This window comes from Aspergillus ibericus, assembly GCF_003184845.1.
Source record: "Aspergillus ibericus CBS 121593 unplaced genomic scaffold BO80scaffold_16, whole genome shotgun sequence".
In the NCBI taxonomy this organism is placed as follows: Eukaryota; Fungi; Ascomycota; class Eurotiomycetes; order Eurotiales; family Aspergillaceae; genus Aspergillus; species Aspergillus ibericus.
In genome coordinates this window covers 479,855-504,649 of record NW_020292114.1, presented here as the reverse complement: position 1 = coordinate 504,649, position 24,795 = coordinate 479,855, and the positions used below count along the sequence as shown (strand labels likewise).

The window sequence follows — 24,795 nt, the reverse complement described above, 5'->3', positions numbered from 1 at the left end:
TGACCTCGGCGCTTAATGTCATGATTGGATTGGGTGGGGATGGTCTAGTGTGATTCAGTAGGTCGGGCTGCATGCGACTAGAAAGAGGCAGTCGGATAGGCGCCGCGCGATTGCAATTAGCAAGTTGGTCTACATGCGAGTGCGAGGACAGCCTCGGGACCTTGACTGCTTATACGATTACGCGGATGTATAATGAATCACATAAAGCACGGAAGAAACAGCATTTTGATTAACACAAGGATATCTCAAACGTAAAACACATGATACCAAAGCGAGTCACCACTCAAACAGTCGTCACCTGTCGCTTAGGAGCGGGCACATCCCCGTTATAGTGCACTTTGTAGGCTAAAATAATTCGCATCAGCAAGTTGAACGCAAAGAGCAAGAACAGAACAGACTTACTGGTCGGGAACGGGGAATAACTGCCGTGGTCCTCCCGCAGGTATACCGAGAATCCAGCCGCCTGAGGAATCTTCTTCAGTTGCCCCTGAGCCCCAGGAGCAGGCCGGAGGTTGTCCAGACGAGCGACAATCCGCACCATGGCAGTGACCGCGATCAGGGTGGCATCCGTGCCCAGTCCACTCTCCGGGCCAGTGCCAAAGCGCAGGTAGGACTCTAGAGGCCGGTCAAGACGCACTTCGTTGGGCGATGGGAAAGCTCTGGGGTCACGGTTCGCTCTCTCCTATCGAACATTAGTCCAGTAGAAGGGTATCAGTGGGATCACATACCGAGCCGATAAACACCTTCTCGCCTGGCTTGATGGTGTATTGGCCGCTCTCATCAGACACGGTGAGATGCGTCTGAGACTGGCGGTAGGTGCCCAGGTTGCCATTCAGACGGACAGCCTCCAGACAGTACCGGGCAAGCTTGTCATTCGCATCCTCGGTCTCCTCCCGGGCCAGGCGGTTGATCTCCGGAAGATATGCCTTGCCCTGCGTGAGGTAGAAGTTGATGATCTGGGTGAACATCTGAGCCTGGGTGTGAACTATCTCAACGGCGGCCGGCAGGATCTGGCCCCAGGTCACTTCGGACACTCCCAGGCCGCTCTCCAAAAGACGCTTGATCAGCTGATCGCCGTAGTCCTTCAGGGCATTGTGGTCATCGCGGAAGCTGTCGATGATACTGTGAAGGAATCCGGGAGAGTTGATGGACTTGACGTGACCTTCCACCACCCGACCCAGCTCCTGCGAGACAGCGCGGGCTGCATGGTGCAGCGCAAATGACTTGGTAGGGTCAACATCGAAGAACGTGGAAGTGAAGGCCACCGCCATGATCATGAACATCTCATGCTCAGTGAAGATGCCCCGGGGATTGCTCTTCGTCTTCAGCGGCAACGAAAAGATCTTGGAGACGAAATGGACGGGCACCAGATTTCCGACATCCCGGGTGATGTCCACCTGCTTGATCCCAGCCAGCTTGCAAGATTTCTCGCCGAGTAACTTCAAGGTGGCGTCCTCGTAAAAGTCTCGGATGTTCTTCCGCCATTGATCGTTGTCGTAGGACTTACTCCAGAAGTCAATACCTCCCTTTCCAGCATGGAGCGAGCTAAGTCCCCCCCAGAGCACATGAAAGTCGTTCGGGCTGTTCAGGACGAGTTTGGCGTTGGGGTAGGACAGCAGGGTCGGAGCAGCCTCAGTGTAGCGAGGCCGGTCATAAGAATAATGAGACTCGCGGCTAAGGTCCTTCATGATGTTCCTATTTTCGCTGGGGATGGTCATGGGGTAGTGTGCGTAGATAGAATCAGACTTGAAGAACTTCGGGAAGGCCCGCAGCGCGAGTTTGTAGAACACGCATCCCTGGTTGATGTTCAGATCATACCGGACCTCATTGTATCCCCAGTTGGTAAGATTGCGTGGGTTGTAGTCAATCTGAAGCATGGTTAGCCGAGGGCCTTACAAGGCTGGTGGATACTCACGGTATAGTATCTGTCACCGCGCACAAGTGCCACGGCATCGGAGAGAACTGCACGAGAAATCGTGTACGTAGGAGCAATGCCAACACCAGGAATCATGGGCTCCTTGGCCTCTTCAGCTACAATACCAGGGTAGAGTTCCACATAATCCGGATGCTCGTACAGATGACGAAGCGCGTCGGCGACTTCTTGGTTGGAGTTAATGTCTTCAAACCTCTCGTATGGCTTCAAATCGAAGAACTTGCGGAATTCGTTCAGAGAGCCGACATTCCATCTGCGGCCTTGTTCAATGCCCAGGATCTCCACGGATTTTAAGACCTTGGGCACATTCCGTGCGCCGAAGGAGCCTACAATGGTAAGCTGACTGTTCTTCTTGGTTGTCATATCTCAACTTACCGGCAACATCCTCGATGGCATTGACTAGGATGTTCACAAGTTCCTCGTCTTTGAACGTTCCATCTTCCTGGCGCTTGAGGTTGGCAAACGTGCGTTTGGATGGGTCCTTGGGGATCTCTCGCTCGTATTTGCCAAGCCCCTGGAGAAGCTCGTGCATCGAGACCTCCGCGGCAGGCTTCCCCATGAGTTCTTCGTAGACCTCCTCAGTCCACTTTTCATCATTGGCGCTGATAGCCGAGTGCCAGCGATATGCGAGGTTGAACTCCACGGAGCACTGGTTACCAAGCCCAGATGGGGTACTCTTGCTGCCCTCCATCTGCGCTCTGGGATCCTGTTGTTGGTCAGTCTCAGCACAAACCACCGGTTGAATGTCCACTTACCAAGCACCAAGTGGAATTGCTCCGGTTCAAATTGACAATGGTGCGTAGATAATCGTAGAGAGTGATATTGATGAAAAGGCCGCATGTAATCCTATGAATGGTCAGACCTTCGCATCAGTCACAGCGATGTGTGGAATGTCATACAGTCGTCCGGTCTGGAAAAGATCGTTGTCGTATTTGGCCCAAGCCTTTCTCGTTTTCTCCTCGTCGGGATCAGCCTTGGGCTTGTTGAAGCGGCCATTTTCGTTAATAGCTGCCAGCTCCCCTACGACCCAATTATGAAATCTGTTGGACAGACCCAGTTAGAACCTTTCCCGGTCCAGAAGAACAGTACAAACCTGCTAAGCATAACCATCAACACGGAGCAGGCTGGTGGGAACGCCTGGAGTCGCTGTTCCGAGAAAGTATCGGGCTTCAGCTTTCCATCCTTGAATGTCCGCACCAAGTCCTGGTCTTCCTGGTTATCCCCGTACAGGATGGAGAGATCGAGATAGGCAGACGTCTTGTTGACATTAGGGTTTCTGTAATCCGTCTGGAAGATATCTACTCCTAGTATCAGCGCCATGTTGTGACCACATCAGGGGGCTAACAAACCGTGGATGACAAGCGACGCCCAGTCGAAGAACAGACTCGACACTTTGTTCGGATGAGGGGTGAATTTCTCGCGCGCAAATAGACAATCGAAAACCAGACCGGCATCTGGCAACCCACCGGGCTGGATCGTTAAAGGCGCGATCGAACGCGCATAGGCGGTATCGGCGGCGCCTAGCCAGGGAAGAGTCGGGTTGTTGTTGGAACCATCGGCTGAACGGTAGGCATATTCCTCTCCCATGTACCTGCAGCGTATTAGGGCGAGCGCCCTGATCTAAACACTAAGCCTCGACTTACGACAGAGGTGGGTGAGGCAAGGAACCCCAGAGTTCGTCCAAAAAGGCATTTGTGAGGTCGGCGCGGGTCTTCGAGTTTCCTGGGAGGCTGCTGACGAGCTGTTGAAGGAGCACCCATTAGCAACCGAGCACACTCAGAATAATATCGACTTACTTTGATAATTCGCTCCATAAGCATTGTCTTATCGTTGATGTATTCTCCCTTCGCTTTGGTCTTGATGAGATCCTTCAGCGTCCCGGCGTCATTAATACCCAGGGATCGCAGATCCTGGAACAAGCTGCTCGAGTGCTCGTGCTCCAGGTAGGTGCCATCGCCATTCTGGGTTGGCAAAGGGCGCCGAGAAGCGTGTAAGACCTGGGCATACTTTTCGAATGCCGGCAGGCCATCGTCACTCTTGTCGCTGCGATCGCTGCGACTCTCTTCCGTGGATGAGTCCCCCGCCGTCGGCACTTTCGACTGACGCTTCTGCCCGTTTACCTGGGTTCCATTCGGCTTCGCCTCCCGATCGCCTTTCGACGACTTTTTAAAGGTCGATGAAAATCGGCGCAACATTATGATTATGTAACTCGCAATACGTCAAGAGGGAACGAGGGCAAGATAACAAAATCCAGAACCAAAGATGGAGCAAAACAGAGCGTGCAAAGGGCAAAATGAAGAAATCAGCAATAACAAGACATTGAACTGATCCGTCGGAAGAATAGGTTTTAAAGCAACAACGCATGGGGTCGACATGCTTTAGGCCAGTATCAAATTATCAACTGTGCCAGCCAATTTGTGGAACCAGCCATCGAATCCCCATCACCACAATAGTAATTGCCCGATTAAGGCGGACCGCCACTAGCATGTGTACCGTATCCAGATGCTGCTGATCTATCGATCAAGCCCCGCGGGTACTAGCACCACGGCCCTTGAGTTTGGCTGACCCTTTGCCCCGGGAAGAGTGGGGATCGTCGGGTCGACCGAGTGCTGGGTAAAGGGGCATGTGGAAACAAACGTGGTTCCGCTGTGCAAGGTGGCCTTGAACTGCGGCCGAAGAACGGAGTACATAACACGAATTTTTGCGGCGGTACATGCAGGATCTACCCTCCTACATGCAAGAAGACGCCTGAAGCTGGCTGACTTGGGGGTAACTGGCTAGCAAGGGCAGCGGTAGCTAGGCAAGCGGCAGCCACTTTGCTTGTCTTCGGTCGAATGAAAATGGAGGGGGGCGGAAGGAAAAGGCCATTGTACGGAACGCGTTCGGACAAAAAGAGGATCATGTCGATTGGGTGGTGCCAATCAATAGGGTGACGTGATTCCACTCTCGCCAGCCACAGAGAAAGCACGGCAATGAGCACCACCTTCAGGACGGAAACGAGGCCATGGCGCTGGAGCTGGGAAGGGTCCGTCTCCACTTCGGCTCCAAAATACCAATTGCAGAACACCATTTCATGGCAGAGCTGAGAGCAAAACACCGGACTGTGCCGAACTATGGGTGATGTTCCTACGTCCACCCGAGCGCAAACAGACGTAGTGGAACTGCAGAACTCAATAGCAATGATCCTATATGAGGTTGACTCGCGCTCGCCGCGGCAGGCCAATGGTGTCCAGTCTAGAGAGCCTGACGTCTGAGCTGAGGGCCCACTCTGGGGACCCTCTCCCGCTAGCACGGCTCACCGATCATTGCCTGTTGCAGGCTGCAGGATCACCCTACCAAGCAGCAACATATTGTGACCTTGGAAGCAAGGACCACACCGCATAGGTGGGAGAGACCGATCGAGCGATGGTGGGTTACACTCATCGCGGCCAGAACGCATGAGCAAGTACATAGTACGTAGCCAGGACGGTAGGGGCCTCGTTCATTGGCGGGATACCCTCCCAAGTGAGGAGTCCTTCGCCAAAGGCCAAGATCCCAACACAGATTTCAGCGGGGTCCAATCGGGGACGGGCCAGCAGTAGGGTACCCACGCGTTCGCGACACGGGATCATCCTCATTAAACTTTCCGTGGAATTCGTGGATTTGGCCGCGGTGTTGGTGCTGGCAATCTTCCATACGTATCTATCAGGGCAGTCTGGGCATTAGACCTGTCCCCATCCCTGGATACCGATCATGATTGCTTTTGTCGGAAAATACGAATCGTCAGCGATAGCCGCGAAAACATAGTCAGAAACGTCCCAAGACTAACAGGCACGACTGCTGCATCACGGGTACAACAGACTATTTTCGCAGTCTACGTATTTGGGCTCCTTCCGTGGTCGCACAGCGAGCTGGATGAGAGAGGATCTTCGTGGGTGGAGGATCCACACCGAGGATGGTGTTCGTCACTCAATATCTAGGCCTCCCGATCGATCGGATGGGTGTCTGATTCGCTGATCTCTAACCTAAGCCAGTCGCTCGTTAGCGATTAGCGAAGACCTCCGAATACGGAGTCTTGTGGCTGGCTGGCTGACAGCCGGTCTGTTTGGGCTGGCCAGGACCAGTTTGAAGCGAAGGCAGATGCCATACGCTGAGCAGCAAGCCAGTCATCTTCCAAATACATCCTGCGTAAATCATGGCTTGAATGGTGATATACTCATGTGGGTGATTGGGTGGAGTAAAGACGGGGGCGTAGCAAACAAGCAGTGATCATTGCCAGGAGAGACCGAGAGAAGAGAGGAGGAGAGAGTTTCTTTCCATGGGAGGCGATCGGGAGCATCCGAATGGTTCGTGGCGGCTCCAGGCCGTCCAGGCCCCACGCCTAGGAGACACCTCAGGCGCTTAGGCCGCCCTCGGCCCAGAGACGAAGATCCACAACTCCCTAAAAGTTGACGTCTGATCTGCTGGAGGTGGTCAGTTCATCCGAGGAAACTCGAGTCTCCTGGATCGGGCGGAGCGTACGGAGTTGTTTCTTAGCAGCACTTGCCGCTTGGTGCCTCCACATCTCTTGCTCTCGCTTGTTTGATTGCCCCTTCTTATCCCTCGTCCCCCCGTCTCGGTCTGTTTCCCCACCTGGTACGGCGTCCTCTCCCCCTGCTGCCATGCCGGTGGAGCAAATCTATCAACCCGTCTCCACCAGCCACCCCTCTATTCACCCCTTGCTTCCCATTGTTTTACTGTCTCGTCATTCGTAGTACTTTGTAGTCTAAAGATGACACTCGCAGTTAGCTATGTGCATATATACACAGAAGTCAGGGGATCCTTGAGCTCCAAAGGCATGGAGAATTTTGAAGAAGACTCGGTAGCATAGCTATGCCGACAGATCCCCCACTTACCAATGATGAGGGAAACTCTAGTCATGTCAGTCGTCTCATTCGACGGTCAAACCGTCTCCACTTGTGGAAAAATCGGGAAAGATCGTCTCCTCGTGTTATGGGTCTCACACCACTTGACATGATTGATCTCTGGAAGTCTGAAGCCGGAATGTGCGCTGCCGTGCTGCGATCTTCGCTTCCCGCCATCCAAGTGCAATCTCCTGGCACTCAAACCCACCTAGGGTACGGGCTCTAGCCAGGGGTGTCAACCCAGCTGAAGTTGCAGAGCATGTCAGACAGTCAGATAATGTTACCTGTGGAGGAAGGGGCTGATCGCCCTACGAGCATGGCATCCACACGTCTGGAACGTTACTTGCGCAGGACCCCTGTAGTCGCCTCCGTAGCGGCTGTTCATCATGTCTGGTGGGCTGACTCGGCCGGGTTCAGCTGCTCGTGATGCTAACTAGGCATGCATTATCAGTCTTGGCCGCTGGGGCCGCAGCTGACACCCAGCAAGGCTATTGAGGCCTGTGGGGAACGTCCGACCCAGGAAAAAAGTGACTGGATGACGGGTAAAAGCAAATGGCGGGATGGTGACCGGCTTCCTACAGGTGCAGAGCAGGAATCTGTCGGTTGATTCAATGTCTTCCACCAACCACTTTTCTCCTGCTCCACTCAGCGATGCTGACCGGGCAAAAATTCAAGGCTGCAGGAACTCAAATCCATGCATCAGGGGAGTCGGTGTCAGCATCCATCCTTTTTGGCTGATGGTCCACGGCATAGGACGACAGGTCTTGATCTTTCATGCATAAGGTGACTGTCCTGCTCCAGTGCCCCTGTATCTATATACAGTATGCGTACCCCCACGTTGCTCAGCACCTAGCCTGCTACCTAAATTAATTAGCCAGACCCCTCTTCTTTGTGCGTGCATAAAGACCTGCCGAGTCAGGCGCCTTCGCACAGCCCACTGAAACATGGAAGGCGCACCAACGCTGTATGGCCCTACACAGGCGCCAAAGCAGTTTGTTCTGTGCTTTGATGGCACAGGAAACAAGTTCTGTGGGGATGGGTCGGACAGCAATGTTCTGAAGATCTTTCGGGTGAGTAGGTGCTCCATGAGGGTTCTGATGCTCCGCTCACATAATGTCCTCGACATTTCAAGATGCTCGATCGGAGCAAGAGCCACCAATTCCACTACTACCAGCCAGGGATCGGAACCTATATAACCAGCACTTCCCTTTCTAGCCATGGGCGCATCCAGAAGATCAAATCGGCATACCTAAAAGCCAAAGACTCCGCCGTGGGTTCTTCATTTGACGAGCATGTAATGGGCGGGTATAAGTTCCTGATGAGGTACTACCAACCCGGAGACGATATATACTTTATCGGTTTCAGCCGAGGCGCATATATTGCACGTTTTCTGGCCGAGATGCTTGATTATATAGGTTTACTCGGAGCCGGGAATGAAGAGTTGATCCGATTTGCTTGGAAAACATTTGCCAAATGGCAGCAGCGACGTGATGATAATGACAAGGAGCGCGATGAGAAGAAAAGATTGTTCAAATACATGAAAGCCTTCCGAGAAACTTTCAGCCGGCCGATTAGCAGGATCAAGTTCATGGGCCTATTCGACACAGTCAACAGCGTTCCCAAGTTCGAGTCCGCGTGGATGCAGAGAAATAAATTTCCCTACACCGCTCGAAGCTCGGCTAGGGTCATTCGACATGCAGTGGGTATTGACGAGCGGCGGGCTAAGTTCCGCCAGGATTTGATTTCCGAGGCAAAGCCATGGCATGAGAAGAAGCCGAACATCCAGGGGCGGCGGAGGCAGTATCTGCACCAACTCCGTCACCCAATGGAAGCCCGCGGGAATGGAAATGTGCCTGTCCTTAGGATCAACAGTGATAATGTTGGTAATGATGAGGCCCAAGGGGTACATTCCAGCAAGCACAAGGGTGAGGAGACCGCGTCGGTCTACCGCAGCACCAATGCCTCTCGTGAGGATCTCCATACTGGTCACCGGTACCGTGCACCTAACCTCATGGTGCCTGTCGGGAGGATTAGCCTTGCCGTACCCATGTCGAACGAGTCCACAGAGGACGTGAGCTCGATCAGAAGTGGACAGTCAGGACAACTATCGCTTCGCGTACCAGGAACAGTCGGTTACCTCACGGAGGAAGACGAGGAAACACAGGACATCCAAGAAGTATGGTTTCCTGGCGGTCATGCAGACATTGGAGGAGGGTGGAAACTTGGAGAAAAGGAGGATTGGCCTTTGAGTCATGCCCCCTTGGTGTGGATGGTCCAAGAGGCAAAGAAGGCCGGGCTTCAGTTTGAGCCTAAGAAGTTGAAGCAGTTCGAGTGTGACGAAGAGTTCGACGGAGACTACACCCCAATCAATGAACATCCCCGCTGCAACCATCATCGTGACTTCTGTCGCGATCCTACGCACGGTCACGCGGGCGATGGCCATATCCCACTCAGATTGGCTGGCGATGTGAAGAAAAAGGATGCTTCCCAATCAAGCTGCAGCTTCCGAGAGGCCCTTCTCGCTTCCAGCACTGAGGGCTTACTTCACGACTGCCTGGAGTTTAACAATGGATTGTCAGCATTTTCTGTTCTCACATGGCGTTTGATGGAATACCTTCCCTTCCGACGGATGGACCTGCAAAAGGATGGCTCATGGAAGCCGATTCGCTGGCCGCTCCCCTGCGGAGAGGTACGCGATATCCCCGACGATGCTCAAATCCATGTCTCCGCAATTCGTCGCATGCAGGCCAATCCGGAATACCGACCTGGTAACTTGATCATTGGCGGGGGCGGGCGTGGAGTCAAACGAGCGCCAGCAAGGTATGGGATCGGGGAATGGGAGCTCAAGAGCTACGGTGGCGACATTGTGCGCGAAGTGTATGTGCGGAGGAAGAACTTGACGGTGTGTATCGATGAAGGCCATCGGTGACACCAAAGCTTTTGCCACCATCACAATTCAGATTCAGAATCCATCTGAGAAGAAACCAGCGATGCACTCGGACTGATATCTTTTCTGTGTTTCACTTCTTCTTTTTTCCCCTTTCCTTTGCATTTAATCTTTAATCTGTTCGGGTTTTCTTGATTTAGAACCCTCCTCAATGTGTCTGCGTTAGGGCCAAGGGGGGGGGGGGGGGGGTTATACTTAGATTACAGACCAGAAGATACCATATAGCCATATGTCGGCGGCTTCAGAGCTCTGCAGTTTATTAGACATTAGGACTTCTCTTAATGAGTATGTTATTCCATATGAAACACGGAAGTCGATAGTAGTGTGAGACGAAATTGTGAGATGGGATGGTGAGATGCCACTCCCGGTGGGCAGTCCGAGCAGGGAAGGTGTGGAATTCACGCAGGTCAGGTGATTGAGACACCTCGTCTTCTCTCCCCCCGTAGGCTCTGCATTCTCTCCTTGCTGTTCTCCTTTCAGACACTCTTGGGTTAATATCAAATTGCCACGTCAAGTGCTGGAAACCTGGCGCCTAGGGCGTACCTGACGCCTTCCTCAGTGACCTAATAAATACAAAGGAGACAAACGAGAAGCGAACGACATTATCTATGCTTTCTGTACTTCATGCATATCCAGAATGACTTGACGGGCTAAACATGTAACCAACCATGTTATATGTGATTCGAGTCTGTAGCCCTTACATAAGTTGGATGCTTATAGATCAATATGTGGTGATATCCTCAGAAGCAAAGGTCGCATTGAGCGAGTGCTGATACACTAATTCTAGTCAAGCAGAGGCCTGTCTACTACATTGTGAAAATTGAACGGTGTCCAGCACATTTAAATCGAGTAATAAGTTTGTTTCTTCACCCAAATATATGCTTTGTCCAACCTTTCTTCCAAGACCCCCTGAAAAGATGATTGATACAAGCCTGTGGACTACTGAAGCCTTCCGCCTGACTGTGTCTTTGTCCGTTCCCCCATACATTAACTGGCAGCACGCAGATTCCTCCCATGGGTGCCTCCGAAACAGCTTCATCAGCCTCGATGCAAACGGTTTCATGGAGATCATGAAACGGAGCCCATGTTACACGTCTCCGTCTGTCTAGATCACCTATAGTCTCGTCTGCATCCACCGATCGTTGGATGAGCGGATGACTGGACGGGAGAGATGATGACAGCATATCCAGAATCGTATCCGTGAAAACATCCGGCCCTGTCAGCCTTAGGATATCCTCCTGGCTATACCCAAAGAGTCTGTTGTGATGACTCTGGTATTTTCTGGTATATGCTAAGGCCCGGACAATAATCTCTCGGAGTACTGGGCTAAACCGTCGCGGTGCGTATATCGTGTACTGAATCAGTCCATAGGTTCTGGTCCAGTGCCACTCGCGCATACGACGGGGTGAGGCATAGGGCTCATCGAGCTCGATCCCTACTACCAGGGACACATTGGCAGGGTGGTCGGATCGCTGCGGAAATACCCGCTGCATAGCGGAACACTTGCTGATAGGGCGAGCAGGGAAAACGTCCATGTCAGCATAGAAGCCTCCATAATACCAAAGAAGGAGGTATCGAAGGAGGTCCGCTCGGAGGACATCATAAGGGTAAGAATTGTATATTGTTGCGATTTCTGGGACGGCCGATAACTCATCGATCACAAATGCTGCGGCTTTCTCGTCGGTCATTAACGTGTATTGCCATTCGCTGTTCGACTCCTCGAATAAGGTTGATTCCGATCCCCGGTGTTGTTCGTCTCTGGCAATCTGCCAGATCCTTTCTTCCGCCACGTCCTCCCCTCCTGCTGCTTGCTCGATCTCCTTGAGGGCATCTGATAGATATCTCTCATACTCCACATCGGGGTTCTCCCGAGAAGGCGATTGGTAGAGGAATCTCGGTGCATCTTCATCTCGGTGTCTTGATGTTTGCGTATCCGCGTGGTGATGTTGAGTTGGAAACCCGAAGAAACGGCCATGAAGCAGCCAGATGAACGCTACCAGAGCAATAACGGCAAAACGACGGGTGGACAAGCATCCCAGAACGGGATTTCTGACCCGTTTAGGACTCATAATGGTACAGGAGCGATCATTGCGTGATGGAAGAAGGCCTGACGATGGATGTCTGCCATCATAAATGAAATTTAGGTCTGCCAAGTAAGTAAGACAAGGCGAAACAAAGCAGTCCTTAGGGCTGTGGCTGAGTATTCCTTTGCTGACAGGGTCCACTCTAGGCACTCAGGCAGTGGCTGTCGATCACCGATAGACCCTTGGCAGTTGGCTGGGCATTGGAGATGGGATAATCATAGCACTGACTAGGACTCGTGTCTCAGTTATGACACCACGATTGATGTTACAGCCCCCACGCGGGATCACATTCGTGTGGGCTTCCACGATGTCCAATGTAGTCCCTTTCCCGCCTCAGCTTCAATCTCCGGACCCTGGAGAACACATTCAACATCAGTATAATTCGTCCTTTCAACACGAGCCATACCCACATATTTCCCTGCCCAGCCTTCTTGTACCACACCAATGCCTGAACCCTCCCATAAGCCCCACAAGCGACAGCACAGCAATACCTCCCCACCTCCGCATATCCAACCCTCTCCAACCCTATAAAGGACCCTGATCCAGCACTGTCCAGTCAAACACAACCGAATTCTCCACAATAACAACAAAAACAACACAGTAGCAAACTAACCGACGACATCGACCTAGCCATTTATCTCATACTGAGGCCACTACCAATAACCCTCATGTCTTACATCTCTCTGGCCATTTCCCTCCTAAACGATCCAACTAATTTACCAGTCTGCTACCAGTATCCTATTTAAGACGAATTATGCTCAAAGCACTACGGAGTGGAGTATAAAGATCGACCAAAATTCCCATCACATCAATCCCATCACACCACATCCATCACACCACATCACATCACCTACATAATCCAGCCCCTACAATCGTCAGCCCGCATATTACCAATTTCCTCAAAGCAAACAACGATCTACCCTCTTGATCAGTACTCAAATGACTACATACTCTTAATGTCTCTACCCCTGTTTCTAATTGGCTACTCGCCTGATATTAGACGCACTTATCCATTTCTCTCCTATAATCCTACCTGAGTCTTATCTAGTTACTACCTACCTACCTACTCCGGAGTCCTCCCGGGCTAATAGGAAATCAACCAACCGGTCCTAGTTGTAAAATTCGAAGATGTTGCTCCATACAAGCCATACACTGTGTACATAGTATATTACAATTTAGTGACGAGACATGCCTACCTAATGCAGACTAAACATGAGAAAAAAAGAACCAATGATGTTATATGGCGATTTGTCAACTCCTTTTTTGTCTGTGTTCTTCTATTTGCATTTGAATGTTTTTCCAGGAACTTCACAAGCTTCACTTAATACATGCAGCAAGACAACGTGTTTGATTCCAGGCATCTCTTGTTCAGGGTTAGGAATGGTGAGTATTCCAATGAGGATTCGTTGTTGGAATGGAATCGGGAGATTAAGATGGGACAGAATTGGAGAGGTGAGGGAGAAGGTTAATTGATATCGAAAGGTGACATGCCTCGTAGAGGCCCAGTATGCTAGTCATCTCATTTAGGCTGCGTATGTGAGGGAGTCAATTGTCATAGCCATAGCGGAACGCAAGTTTTAGATTGCCAGTGGCCAGAATAAGATCCGTCTGTCGATCGCTGTATCTCAACTACGAGTGGAAGGTGAGTGATTGTGTACGGGGAAGTGTGGTATCATGCAAATCTCATTATTCTAAGAATAGATCTAAGAATAAGAGTATAACATCAGCGTGGCATAGATCCACCGTCTCAAGCAAACAAAGTATACGCTCTAATCGGTCATAGTACATACATTAACGTACAGACATGCATACATACATATATATCGTGGCTGGCGTCAGTCTCATGCTCTGGAGCAAAAGCAAAGAAATAGCAAAGCAGCGGCTCACGACGTCGCCGCACTCGTGCGCGCCGCGTTGCTCAGCTGCCGGTGATACGAGCCAATCGTTTGGAAGCCCCTGCTGCGGTTAGTATCTGGGTCCCCGAGAGTGAAATGGCACGGAAGGTACCCACCTCGCCAGGTCAAATCCACTCCCCTCGTCGTCCTCCTCGTCGTCCGCTCGCTCGGTCGTCTCTGGCTCTCGGCGGGGCGGCAACCGTCCCGTCGTCAGCCCGTTGGCCGTTCCGGGCTTGCTGGGACTCGCCAGGTTCGGTGGCGGCGGACTGCTGCTGGGGATACTGCCCAGCCCGTCGCCGGGGTCGCCCTTCAGCGGACTCATGTCGGGCACGGGCCGCGCAGGCGTGCTGCCAATGTCCGCGAACTTCCAGAACTGTGCCGGCGAACTCATCGGCATGAACTTGGACGGAATTTGCGCCGTGCTGGGCGGTGGCAGGCGCGGCTGCTGACGCTGCGGCGCCGGAGTGATCATTGACGACGGTCCGTCATCGTAGTACGACGATGACAGCACAGGGGGTGACCCTGCTGCGTTGTCGGATAGTCCGTAGGCCCGGCTCAAACTGGTGCCGTTGCTGGTATTCTTCGTCGCCGACCGGGTGGGGAGCGGAGATGGCTCCTCGTAGTCGCGCGTGTGTGGAGGTCGCAGCGGGGCACCTACGGCACCATTTCGGGTGGCACGGGACCCTCGTTCCGGGGTGTATGCCTCCACGGGCGCCACGGGGAATGAGCTGAATCCTGGTGAAGATACGGGCGGGGACTTCTTGGTGGCCGAGAACACTGCCTCCATGCCATTGGCTCCCCGCGTGGCCGGATCCCTGGTGGCCGGTGACGACGGCGCGGATGACTGCGTACCCTTGCGCAGCTGCTTCTTCCAGTACTCCTCGCGATACTCCGGGGCGATCTGCCATTTCATGCCTTTGCCAGGTTCGTCCGTCCGCCGGGGGACCTTTTGGAATGCTTTGTTCAAGGAAAGATTGTGACGGATGGAATTCTGCAAGGGGGGACTGGTCAGCCAAGTTACGACAAGAGTGAGAAAGAGGTAAAGCCTACCTGCCAGCCGCTCTGGGAATGGCGGTAGAAGGCGTATTTGTCCATGATCCAGTTGTAGATGCTGTTCAGCGTAAGCTTCTCCTCCTCGCTCGAGAAGATGGCCTGGGCAATCAGCGTCGCATAACTGTAGGGCGGCTTCAAGTCCTTGGCGGCGTCCTTGCTGTAATCAATCTCTTCCGTACTTTCCATCATCATACCGCGGTTATACAGCGGCGACTGCTTGGCCGTACGCGCGCCTACCGTGTCGGGCGACCGCGGCGGTGGCGTCACCTGGCGCTTGAGGAACTGCGGTGCGGGTGCCAGCGATGGGGGGCCGGCCGTGGCCGGGGCTGTGTCAGCCGTCGAGGAGGGCTGGGGATGAGCGTGCTGGGAGGCATCCCAGGTACCTGGATCCTCATCCCCGTTGGCGAGACGCTGGGCGCGCTCTATAAAGCTGGGATGAATATTGGCCTTATCTCCGGGTGTGACGAACATCATCTGGGTATTGGCAATCTCGATAATATCACCACATGAAAGAATTGCATCGGTGCCGCGCTTGAGGATCACATTGTTCAGACGTACGCCGTTGCGCCCGTTGACGCGGATGTGCCAAGACGCTGTCTCCTCGCCGTCGTAAAAGATCTCGGCGTGCAGGCGCGACACAAACTTGCTCGGTCCCAAATCCACATTGACCTCGGGTAGGGCGCGGGCGGCGATCGTTACGGGGCTCGACTGTTCATCTAACTTCTGTTCGCGGTCGGGCTCGCGACCGATGTTGACATGGAGGGTTTTCACGTAGTAGGTCCAGTTGCGGCCGGCGATCTTGGCGTAGGCGCGGATGCTCTGGTTGTTCTCGGTTTTCGCGTTGGAGTGGTCGCGCAGCACGCGTACCTCTTCCCGAGCGGGCTCCAGGTACGAGATCACCATATCCACCAAGTCCTGGTTTTCCGACAGTTCCTGTTCCGGGGATGAATCATCTGCTTCGTCGGCAGATTCGGGTTTGATGGAGCGAGGATGGGGGGAGGCACGGTGGTCCATCTAAATAAGTTAACGGCTGGGCTCGCACACGCCTGGTATCCCATATGTAACCCACCTTGCGCTTCTTGTTCGACGGCCGCGTCGGGGATGAATCCGGCGCCTCCGCGTCCGAAGTTTCCTGCAGCTGAATTTCCTTGCGCCGCGCGCGACGGCGGTTGGAGAGCGGCATGATGGTGGCTAGTCGAGCGGTCGCGAGAGCGAGATCAGCGCTGAAGGTCGTCTATTCGGGAACTCCAAGGTCTTGTCGCCAGGGTGGTGGTCTAACGGATCTAATCTAGGACGGTGGTGGTGGTGTTGACGTCGAGTCGCAGGATTTCCGCGGCGAAGCCAGACGGACGGTGGTGATGAGCTCAGCCGGGCAGAAAATCACAGACGAATAATCGGCGAGAGCGACGGACGACCGAAAAAGGGAAGGCGAAAATGGAGGACAAACCGGGATGGCAGGTCCAGGTAGAAAGACCCAAGGGAACGTTTGCCACCGCGCTCGACGGACGCGAATTGGAGTGGCTGACTGATGCAGCGTCGAGGGCCAGCCACCGCGGGGAGAGGCGGTCGCGAGTAGTGGTGGTGGTGGTGGTGGTGATGGATGGATGTGGATGTAGATCGCCGAGGGGGTTGGTGCGACGACAAAGGGATTGTGTTGGGGGAGGGAAATTCGATGGAGGAGGTGGTGGTGGGAAGAGAGGAAAGCGAGAAAGTGAGAAGGAAAAGAGAAAGAGGAAGAGGAAGAAGACGACGACTCAACGATGACGCTCCAGCAAAAGAAGCAGCAAGCAGCAGCAGCAGCAGCAGCGCGAGCAGACAATCAAATCAATGCTCGCAAAAGTAACGCGCCGCGGGTTGGCTGACCGCTTCCGTGTGGGGAAATCCGTAATTACCGCGTCGTTTGGGACGCCGGACTCAGTCGATACTCACGATGTACCACTACTATGTAGTAGAGTCCTTCATTCCTCCCTCTCTCCATGTCAAAGACCCTTACAATTAAGGTTGATCGTCCCCCCGATCTAAATCATTCCTGCCTTCCTCCTTCCTTCCTTTCCCTCCGACCCCGTTTAATGCACGCGCTGCATCCAATCCGCCTGCAGGTGGAGGCTGCGCACCGCCGTAAACAGGCAGTGGAGCAGCACTCTCACAACAAGTCCATGCAAGGACAACCATTAAAGGGTGCGATCCAAGTCTCCGGGTGCGTTCTGTGCTGTCAATGTCCTCTGTTCTCTTTGTCGCCTTCATTCTAAATCCATGCTCTATCTAGATGACTTGTTTACGAAGTACGGAGGACACTGACACTGAATGAATAGCCAACATGACTTCATCACCAGAGTGACCCAACTAAATAACCCCCCCCCCCCCGTCCCCCAGCCAGCCACGGAGTCCGCGGAACGCCATTGTTTGGGACAACGACTCTCATACTGTAGTCACCGCAGCGCCAGCACCAAGAACCTGGCTCGCCCGCTTGCCAGCCGGCATCCTGATAGGGTTCCATTTCCATTCCTCCCCATTGGGGAAAAAGAACCCCCCCACCGGATCAGGCAAGGTGGAAGCATCGGGCACGTTCAAACCCTGCTGATCCATGTCTGGGATGCGCGGATCAACGTATCTCCTCGAGGCTATCGCTGCCCCTGCACTTGATCCATCAAACTCTCCGCTGCCCTGTTTGCGTCATGGCCCGCCGCGTGCAGTTTAGTGGCTCGCCATCGGAATGCCCGCCTCTCCGCCCACTCCCTCCATGCCCCGTTCCATTGGCCTCGCCAAAACAGTGCCTGGCTGGCCGTGGCCACGCCAGGTGTTGGGCTACGATTACAGGGAAAGAACTCGAGACGAACAAGTATAGGTATAGCTATAGGTTGTCGTTCAATCAACTGACCAGATGGGACTCCAGGTGGATTCGGAGCCGCGTCCCATGCATTCCGCGGCGCCATCCAGACATATACACCCTAAACACAACACCGTTCAATCAAAGCAAAGGAAGCGGAGATAGGAAACATGAAGCAAAGGAAAACCCTCCAGGGCTGGGTCATCATATATACGACCCATGGCCGTCAACAGCAAGTACAGTGCGATTCCACGTGCACGTGGACAGGGAATAGAACAAGCGCCCAGACAGTTCGTAGCAAGCCAGAAGATCTTGCACAAAAGAAATTAAAGACAAGCTTAGAGAGGAGAAGGGAAAGAATCCAGCCGGACCAGTCAAGGCATTTTCGAATCACCGTCTTCATCCACCGCCCGCAGCGTCGGGTACATCACCACATCACCCGCCTCCGGCTTCACGGCCGGCTCCTCCGTCTTGTCCGGCGTCTCACTTTCTACCCCTTCCATGGGGGTATCTGTGTTAGCCTCCGGAGTGCGCTCGCCGCTGTTGCTGCTGCTGCTGCTGCTGCTGCCCCCGCCCAGCTCGTTCTCGAACTCGCCCCGTTCCAGCCGGGATGCAATGTAGTTCCGCAAGTACTCGATCAGCCGCACCTTCTCCACCCACTGCACATCCGCCCGCTCCGCCACCTCCGTCGCCGCCTGGGCGGTCCGCAGAGTCGCCTCCGCTTCCGCTGCAGTGCCCGACAGAGCAGGGTCAATCAAGCTGGCGGAGATGCGATCAGGTGAGGTCGACGTCGAATGCTCCTTGGCCGTAGGAGTCCGCTCGCCGTCGGCCTTGCCATCCTGAGATAGATCCATCTCCTCACTCAACTGACGGGTCTCCGGACGAGCGCGCTGCAGCGTGCCACCCGTGTAGCGGCGACGATCGTCGTGGTCGAAGATGCCGCCAAGAGTCGAGGGCGGTGCAGCACTCGAGGCGGGCGGGTACACGGACGCCATGCTGTCGGCCATGGTAGCGGATGGAAGACGCGGGTACATGCTGCCTCCTTCATGGTGAGGCGGCGAGACCCGCGCCGCCGAAGGCAGGGAGATGGGTGAGCGACCAGACGTGTACGACTGGGCACTTGAGGGCGGCGTGAGCGCCGGAGTGCCTGTAGAGGGAGAGTGGGTGGCCGGGTTGGGCATCATCGACGCTCCAGACGTAGTGGCTGTCGCATGACTGGGGGGTAGCTGGGTGGGAGGCGAGTGGGTGGTGCGGTAGCTCATGCCGCCGTGGACATAATGGGCCCCAGGCTGGGCGACACCGGCAGCCGCCACATTGTCGTCATTCTCGTAGATGGTGTCCTGCATCTGCTGCAGGAACTGGTCGATATTGATCAGATCGTTCTTGGTCCGCACGTTACTCATGGGCGGCAGGTGATAGGCGGGTGCGGAGGGAGCACCTCCGGGGCTGTATCCGCCACCACCCACGGCCACCGGCGCAGGCATCGGCTGGTATTCAGGCAGAGGACCACTGCTCAACACGGGAAGTGATAGACTCTGCAAGCCGATCAGGCGCTGCCCCACGGCGGCATAGGAGTTGGGATCGAACTGGCGCCGTTTCAGGTCGCCAAAGAATTCGTTCAGGGCGTCGTAGCCGCGCTTCTTCGACTCATATGATGCGTGGGTGGCCTCTGGGCCATGGTTCAGGGCGTAGTAGACATTGCCGTAGGACGGGTTCGCCGGCTGTGGGGGGGCGTGAGACTGGTAATACTGGGGAGCGCCATGGGCATAACCCTGGCTGGGGACAGGGTTCAACGCGGGCTCAAAGTAGTGCGTCGCGGTCGCATAGCCTACATCTGATGTCAGCCGGCAATGCACAACAGTCAGCCTGGAAAACACTTACCCTTGGCACCTCCCCCAAACATCATGTCCGGATTCCGGGCGCCGGGCTCCGGCGACCGGACCAGGACCGAATCGTCAGCATGGGTCTTGACGTGTTTCTTCAGATCCTGGGGACGCTTGAACGCTTTCCCGCAGAAATCACACTTGTGTGGCTTAAGCGGAACATGCACACGAATATGAGAGGTGATGTGGTCGCGCTTGACGGTAGTGGTGCGACAGCTGCCCCATTGGCAGGTCAGGTTGAGGTTGTTGGTGCTCTTGCGACCGACGTGACGCTCACACACATGTTCCTAAGCCGAGGCGGTCAGCCACCCATCCAAGCCAGTATGTGATGAGTCAAGCCGACACGTAGCCCAATGCTAGTCGACCATGTAATCCCACAAAGCAGCAGTGTGTAACTCACATAGAGGGCTTCAGGAGACGGGCACTTCTCAGTGCAGCCCTGCCAGAGACAGGACAACTCCTCAGAGGGACGAGTCGTCGTGCCGTTCATGGGGGGATTTGCCACGGCAGCCGAGGCAGCTGCCGCGGTCGCGGCCGCAGAAGCCGCCGTCGCTGAGGATACCTGGGCAGGTTGCTGGGTGGAGGGAGAGTCCTGGGAGGTCGAGGCAGGCATGGGAGCGGCCGTCGTCGAAGGGGCCGTGGTGGTGTCTTGGGGTTCCGACATTGCCAAGAAAAATCTTTCTTGTCCCTTTCTTGGGAGCAGCGGAAGTAGACAAGCGACTCAGCACGAGTCCGCCTCAAGGGTGCAAGGGAGGATACGATCAGGGGAAACCAAGACTCTTGGTGGTAATAAATGGTGGACAAGAAAATAGGCTGCGACAAGATGACGCGGTGAGGAAGTGGCGGGCTACTAGTTAATAAGGATACGTGCACCGACACCGGCGATGGAGAGAGAGGGTAAGAATTGGACGGGTAGGAAAGAAAGAGGGAGGGTAAGATAACAAAAATGGACAGATACGGGCAGAACAGAGGGGAAGACGAAAGTAATAAGGGAAATTACCCAGATTGACTTGACGGGCCAGAGGAAGAGGAATGGAGAGAATTAGGGGGGGGGGGAGAAAGGGAAGGGAGGAAGTCTTGGGCCGAGAGGGGGAGGCTTGGGTTCAGAGCCGAGCCTTGCCTAGAAAAGGCCGCTTGCACAGCCGGGCGGAAGACGGGGACAAGACTGGCCAGGATGACAAGACGCAACAAGCTGGGAAGCCTGGGAGGCCTGGGCGCCGGCCGGGCCAAGAGCCGTGCGGGGCAAGTGGCGTGGCCGCTGGATTGGTCAACGGTCGCCCTCTCAGAGTGGTTAGCCAGGCAGCAGTAAGAGTAGAAAGTGGACTAGAACTACGGAGTACCAAGTCCACCATGGAGAAGCGTCCCCAATGCTCATTCACGGATCGGATCCTTCTTCATCCTGTCGACTCGTCGAGGGCTGTCTTGACCCATCCTCAAAAGTACCCCCTGCACGGAAAGGGTTCTCCTCAACCCTCCGGGTGACTAGTCCATCTAGTGCACGCCAGGCTGCCAAATAATGCGCTGGGCTAGTTCGGGGTCCATCCCAATACCGTACCATACGGAGTACACCGGACACAACAATACAGCTCCCCTGTCTGGTCTGTCTGTCACCCACCAACCAGCAACCCCGCGCCGGATGCTGCATTTTGGGAATTTTTGGCTTCCTTTGTTAGTCATCGGAATTTCCTCTAGTACTAACTAATTAGGAAGGCACAATGTCTCACCGTCGTTTTCAGGCTTCCGGCACGAATCAGTTGGGCCATGTGGTCCAGAAAAAGGCACCTCGGGGAAACTGCCAAACTGTCAGTGGTTTCCTCCACCCGCCTCTTTTTACGTTCTCTTGCCAGTCCCTCTTGGCGCGCTTCCCGCTCCGTGGATGAAGTCTTGGGAGGCCACGGTGGCCGTGGTACGATGGCTGGCTCGCTCAGACTTCCTCTTAGTCAGATGGCCCCCTCCCTTGGCATGTAAGACGGAATCCCTCGGGTCGTTCTGGCGCGGGCTGCAGCGTGTCCGATGACGGTGGGAAACAATATCCCCCCCCCCCCTGTCAGACACACTTTCCCAAGGTTCGGAGGTGTTGGAATCGTTGCAACTTCGGGGAAACTGCTTCCTGTAAGCGCCAAGAGCCAGCAAACCCCCACGAGTCTGCCACGGGGCTTATTTTCTTCTGGAAAATGCATCGATGCTGTGAAGACCAAACATATATATTTCTTCCCACCCATGACTGTTAGGTTTGTAAGATGCAATTGATGCGACGGGTTATGCATGTGCGTGTGCCGTGCAGGGATCCAACTGGGTTGCACCGGTCACACAGGTCACACAGAGATCAGCTGGTGACGCGCTGCAGAAACGGTGGCCTGCGGCAGGGTGCTGATGATCAGGATGCGGTTACATATTTGGTCATAGATCTCCGTGCTCGACGGGTGATCAAACTGGCCTAGAAACTTTAAGGGCGACGACTGGTACTAGCAAAGCAGCCCTGCGGTGTTCAGGGCGGCAAGATCGGCGAAGACTAGGCATTTACGTTACACTGAACTCAGGTCACATGCGCCAAAAAGACGAATTCGTTTCTGCCAGCAGGTCAAGCCTGATCGATATATATACTCAAGCGCTAAATCTATGTACAATGTCTATGTCGTTACAAAACCAACGAAACCAATTAATTATGCGCTCTCGACGTGCTCCTGCGGGTCGTTCTTCTCGAACGCCCCGTCCTTGACCTCCTGGCGGAAGCGCTCCTCCTCTTCCTTCAGCTGGGCCTTCAGCTGTTCGTTCGCGCGCCAGATGGGCTTGATCTTGAACAGCTGGTCGGTCGCTTCCAGCGGGATACCGCTGGTCTCAGGGATGAGGAAGAAAGCGAAGAACCAGGCAAGGAAGGACAGCGACGCGAAGAAGAAGTACACGCCATAGCCCATTTTAGCGAACATCTGCTCGGTGAACCGAGAGACAAGGAAGTTGAAGAGCCAGTTGCTGGCGGTGGTGCACGCCTGCGATAGCGGCCGAATGTTGGCATCAAAGAATTCCTGTTCATCACGAGTCAGCGGGGGTTCGCGAGAGACTTCCGTGGAAGAGGACAACTTACGGAGTTGATGACCCAAGGGGTACCGTTCCAGGTGGGGGTATAGACGGCGGTCCACAGGTAGAAGAAGAAGATGGCAGCAATACCCCCACCGTTGAGGTGGTCGCGGGGGTGCTTGGTCGGCTCAACGATATAGATATAAGCGCCAATCGCATACATGCAGGCTGATCCGCAGACGGCACCGCAGAGGAGGAGCTTCCGGCGTCCAAACTGGTCAACCAGGAAGAGCAACCAGATGACGGTGAAGACCGCCTTGACGACACCGAAGATGCCGTTGAGAATACCCTTCGTGTTGCCGGTAACACCGAGACTTTCGAAGATGGTAGGGCTGTAGTAGTTGATGGCGTTGATACCGGACGCATTCTGCCAGAAGAACAGCATGCAACCCAGGAAGAGACGGTACATCAGGCTAGTCGACTGAGAGACAGCCTTGAATGGCTTCCAGAAGCCCAAGCCAACAGTGGCGATCTGTTCCTCGATGGCTTGGTCAACGGTGGCGACCTCCTCGGTGATGTAGATGTCATGCTCATCGAGTTGACGGATCCAACAGAGGTTCTTCATGGCTTCCTCGCGACGACCCTTGAGGAAGAGCCAACGAGGGGATTCTCTCATCCACAGGGAGCCGACGAAGAGCATGCCCGAGGGGATCAGTTGGATGGCAAACGGAATGACCCACTGCTTGTGGTCCGAGGGCATAGTTTGTTCCACACCATACTGATGAGAAAAGAGTTAGCATGGCGACGACGGCAACGGTAGAAAAGGAGAAGAATGGAGAGGATGACTCACGTTGATCCAGAAACCAACCATGCCACCAACCTGCCAGCCCAGTTCATAGAAGCCGACCAGGCGACCTCGAATGGCGGGAGGGGCGAGTTCGGACAAGTAGATCGGGACGATGTTGGAGGCCACGCCGGTGCCGAGACCGGACAAGACACGGCCAGCGTACAGAATGCCGAGCCCTCGAGAGCCGTTGGCCCCCATCTGCAGCCCGGCGCCGAGAATGAAGACGGCCGAAGACACGGTCAGACTCCACTTGCGTCCCAAGTAATTCGACAGCCCGTACGTGAGTAGGGCTCCGAAAAACGCACCCGCAATGAAAAGCGAGACAATATTTTCACTGATCAGGTTCACATGGGCAGTGCTCATTTTGTCCAGGCCGAACTCCCGTTCAAAGGAATCCAGGGTGATCGTCGTCCCGATGAACCCACTGGTATACCCGATCATGTTGGAACCACATGAGGCTATCAGGGCGAGCACATAGACTCGCCAATTGTAGACATTGGAGGGGGTTGGTCGGTCCTCGACGAGGTGAAGGATTCCACCCATTGTATGGGAAAAAGGGTGGCGGAAAAGACGCAAAAAAAAGGAGGAAAACTCTGCTGGCCAAAGGGTATCAAGAGAAGGGAGGACAAGGACCAGGGCGAGGGAGAGAGGAAAGGGGGGGGATGTCCTGTCAACAGGAAAGACGGATGGTAAGAAGAAGAGAGGGAGGACAGAGACGGGCCGGGCCATAAGTACTATCTCGGTTTCCTACGAGTTCTACGGAGCAGCCAGAGGTGTGTGGATACTGGATTCCTCCCCTGCCTCGAACCCTCTCCACAATTTACGTCGTGGCCAAACCCCATCCGGGGAGGACCATGCTGGAGGTTGAAAAGCCAGACGGTGATACGCTGAAAAGGCAGCTAGAGGTGCTTATTCTTCGGACTATGCAGGCCGATTCCCACAATTTTGCCCCCGTGATGTGGGAGGAACGGGTCGGGGGAGTGTTTTCCCCAGATGTTGTCTCTCGCTTAGCCGGCGCGGAGAAGGTCTCGCCAGGAAACATTCAGCCGCAGATCAGGGGCCAAAACGTGGGAAGTATATAAGGACGTCGTTCCCCAGGCGAGCTAAGGCGTTTATCCGAGCCAGTGTGTGTATAAGAAGAGAATCTATGTCCCAGTGGGATGGGGGGAGAAGGACATCCCCACGAGCTCCACGACCTAAAGCCCGTCAGCGCCTGTGTTTACCCCGTGCCGAGTAGGGTATGAAGAGTGAAGACTTTGCCGGTGGGACAAGTCAAAACCCAAGCACCAGCAAACTCTGACGGGTGTTGGATTTGGAGGGGCAAAAGCTTGGAAGTGGGAGGGAGGGATATGGGTAACTGGACAGGCGCCCTGGCCGCCGCAAGGAACAGCAGTCAGCACACATTCTTTCTCCCGCCACAGGTCGGCT

General features: G+C 54.5%; 7 protein-coding genes across 7 annotated transcripts; 2 read left to right on the top strand and 5 right to left on the bottom strand.

Annotated features, from left to right (window-relative positions):
• Positions 1 to 258: 258 nt before the first annotated feature.
• Positions 259 to 4,391, bottom strand: BO80DRAFT_56756 (peroxidase/cytochrome P450 family protein). Its single transcript, XM_025724606.1, has 11 exons — positions 3,730 to 4,391; positions 3,577 to 3,674; positions 3,283 to 3,524; positions 3,027 to 3,231; positions 2,833 to 2,973; positions 2,689 to 2,779; positions 2,309 to 2,639; positions 1,916 to 2,259; positions 729 to 1,868; positions 403 to 682; positions 259 to 345 (listed from the first exon to the last, which is right to left on the bottom strand). The coding sequence occupies exons 1-11, from the start codon at positions 4,126 to 4,128 to the stop codon at positions 284 to 286; spliced, it is 3,333 nt and encodes a 1,110-aa protein (XP_025576085.1). The 5' UTR covers positions 4,129 to 4,391; the 3' UTR covers positions 259 to 283.
• A 3,051-nt stretch (positions 4,392 to 7,442) lies between these two features.
• BO80DRAFT_424587 (T6SS phospholipase effector Tle1-like catalytic domain-containing protein) lies at positions 7,443 to 9,936 on the top strand. The gene is made up of 2 exons (XM_025719322.1): positions 7,443 to 7,886; positions 7,949 to 9,936. Exons 1-2 carry the CDS (start codon positions 7,761 to 7,763, stop codon positions 9,743 to 9,745), a joined length of 1,923 nt encoding a protein of 640 aa, XP_025576084.1. The 5' UTR covers positions 7,443 to 7,760; the 3' UTR covers positions 9,746 to 9,936.
• Positions 9,937 to 9,958: 22 nt separating this feature from the next.
• On the bottom strand, positions 9,959 to 11,896 carry BO80DRAFT_464297 (uncharacterized protein; the record flags this gene model as incomplete). The annotated part of the gene is made up of 2 exons (XM_025722643.1): positions 10,750 to 11,896; positions 9,959 to 10,012 (listed from the first exon to the last, which is right to left on the bottom strand). The coding sequence occupies exons 1-2, from the start codon at positions 11,830 to 11,832 to the stop codon at positions 9,959 to 9,961; spliced, it is 1,137 nt and encodes a 378-aa protein (XP_025576083.1). The 5' UTR covers positions 11,833 to 11,896.
• Positions 11,897 to 13,730: 1,834 nt separating this feature from the next.
• On the bottom strand, positions 13,731 to 15,978 carry BO80DRAFT_444439 (putative forkhead transcription factor Fkh1/2; the record flags this gene model as incomplete). The annotated part of the gene is made up of 4 exons (XM_025721428.1): positions 13,731 to 13,803; positions 13,859 to 14,733; positions 14,793 to 15,809; positions 15,865 to 15,978. 4 exons carry the CDS (start codon positions 15,976 to 15,978, stop codon positions 13,731 to 13,733), a joined length of 2,079 nt encoding a protein of 692 aa, XP_025576082.1.
• Positions 15,979 to 17,946: 1,968 nt separating this feature from the next.
• On the bottom strand, positions 17,947 to 20,353 carry pacC (putative C2H2 transcription factor PacC). Its single transcript, XM_025724604.1, has 3 exons — positions 19,906 to 20,353; positions 19,504 to 19,792; positions 17,947 to 19,450 (listed from the first exon to the last, which is right to left on the bottom strand). Exons 1-3 carry the CDS (start codon positions 20,167 to 20,169, stop codon positions 17,997 to 17,999), a joined length of 2,007 nt encoding a protein of 668 aa, XP_025576081.1. The 5' UTR covers positions 20,170 to 20,353; the 3' UTR covers positions 17,947 to 17,996.
• BO80DRAFT_56202 (uncharacterized protein) lies at positions 20,354 to 21,251 on the top strand. Its single transcript, XM_025724603.1, has one exon. The coding sequence runs from the start codon at positions 20,538 to 20,540 to the stop codon at positions 20,985 to 20,987; it is 450 nt and encodes a 149-aa protein (XP_025576080.1). The 5' UTR covers positions 20,354 to 20,537; the 3' UTR covers positions 20,988 to 21,251.
• Positions 21,252 to 21,724: 473 nt separating this feature from the next.
• On the bottom strand, positions 21,725 to 23,293 carry BO80DRAFT_424584 (general substrate transporter). Its single transcript, XM_025719321.1, has 2 exons — positions 22,588 to 23,293; positions 21,725 to 22,528 (listed from the first exon to the last, which is right to left on the bottom strand). Exons 1-2 carry the CDS (start codon positions 23,278 to 23,280, stop codon positions 22,169 to 22,171), a joined length of 1,053 nt encoding a protein of 350 aa, XP_025576079.1. The 5' UTR covers positions 23,281 to 23,293; the 3' UTR covers positions 21,725 to 22,168.
• Between the last annotated feature and the right edge of the window lie 1,502 nt (positions 23,294 to 24,795).

Coding starts and splice junctions, on each gene's coding strand:
- BO80DRAFT_56756 (XM_025724606.1), bottom strand. CDS start 4,128: ATGTTGCGCCGATTTTCATCGACCTTTAAAAAGTCGTCGAAAGGCGAT. Junction 2,780..2,832: donor CTTTTCCAGACCGGACGACT/GTATGACATTCC, acceptor GACCATTCATAG/GATTACATGCGGCCTTTTCA. Junction 346..402: donor TTATTCCCCGTTCCCGACCA/GTAAGTCTGTTC, acceptor GAATTATTTTAG/CCTACAAAGTGCACTATAAC.
- BO80DRAFT_424587 (XM_025719322.1), top strand. CDS start 7,761: ATGGAAGGCGCACCAACGCTGTATGGCCCTACACAGGCGCCAAAGCAG. Junction 7,887..7,948: donor ATGTTCTGAAGATCTTTCGG/GTGAGTAGGTGC, acceptor CGACATTTCAAG/ATGCTCGATCGGAGCAAGAG.
- pacC (XM_025724604.1), bottom strand. CDS start 20,169: ATGTCGGAACCCCAAGACACCACCACGGCCCCTTCGACGACGGCCGCT. Junction 19,793..19,905: donor CGTCTCCTGAAGCCCTCTAT/GTGAGTTACACA, acceptor GCCTCGGCTTAG/GAACATGTGTGTGAGCGTCA. Junction 19,451..19,503: donor GTTTGGGGGAGGTGCCAAGG/GTAAGTGTTTTC, acceptor CATCAGATGTAG/GCTATGCGACCGCGACGCAC.
- BO80DRAFT_56202 (XM_025724603.1), top strand. CDS start 20,538: ATGGAGAGAATTAGGGGGGGGGGGAGAAAGGGAAGGGAGGAAGTCTTG.
- BO80DRAFT_424584 (XM_025719321.1), bottom strand. CDS start 23,280: ATGCCCTCGGACCACAAGCAGTGGGTCATTCCGTTTGCCATCCAACTG. Junction 22,529..22,587: donor CCCCTTGGGTCATCAACTCC/GTAAGTTGTCCT, acceptor CGTGATGAACAG/GAATTCTTTGATGCCAACAT.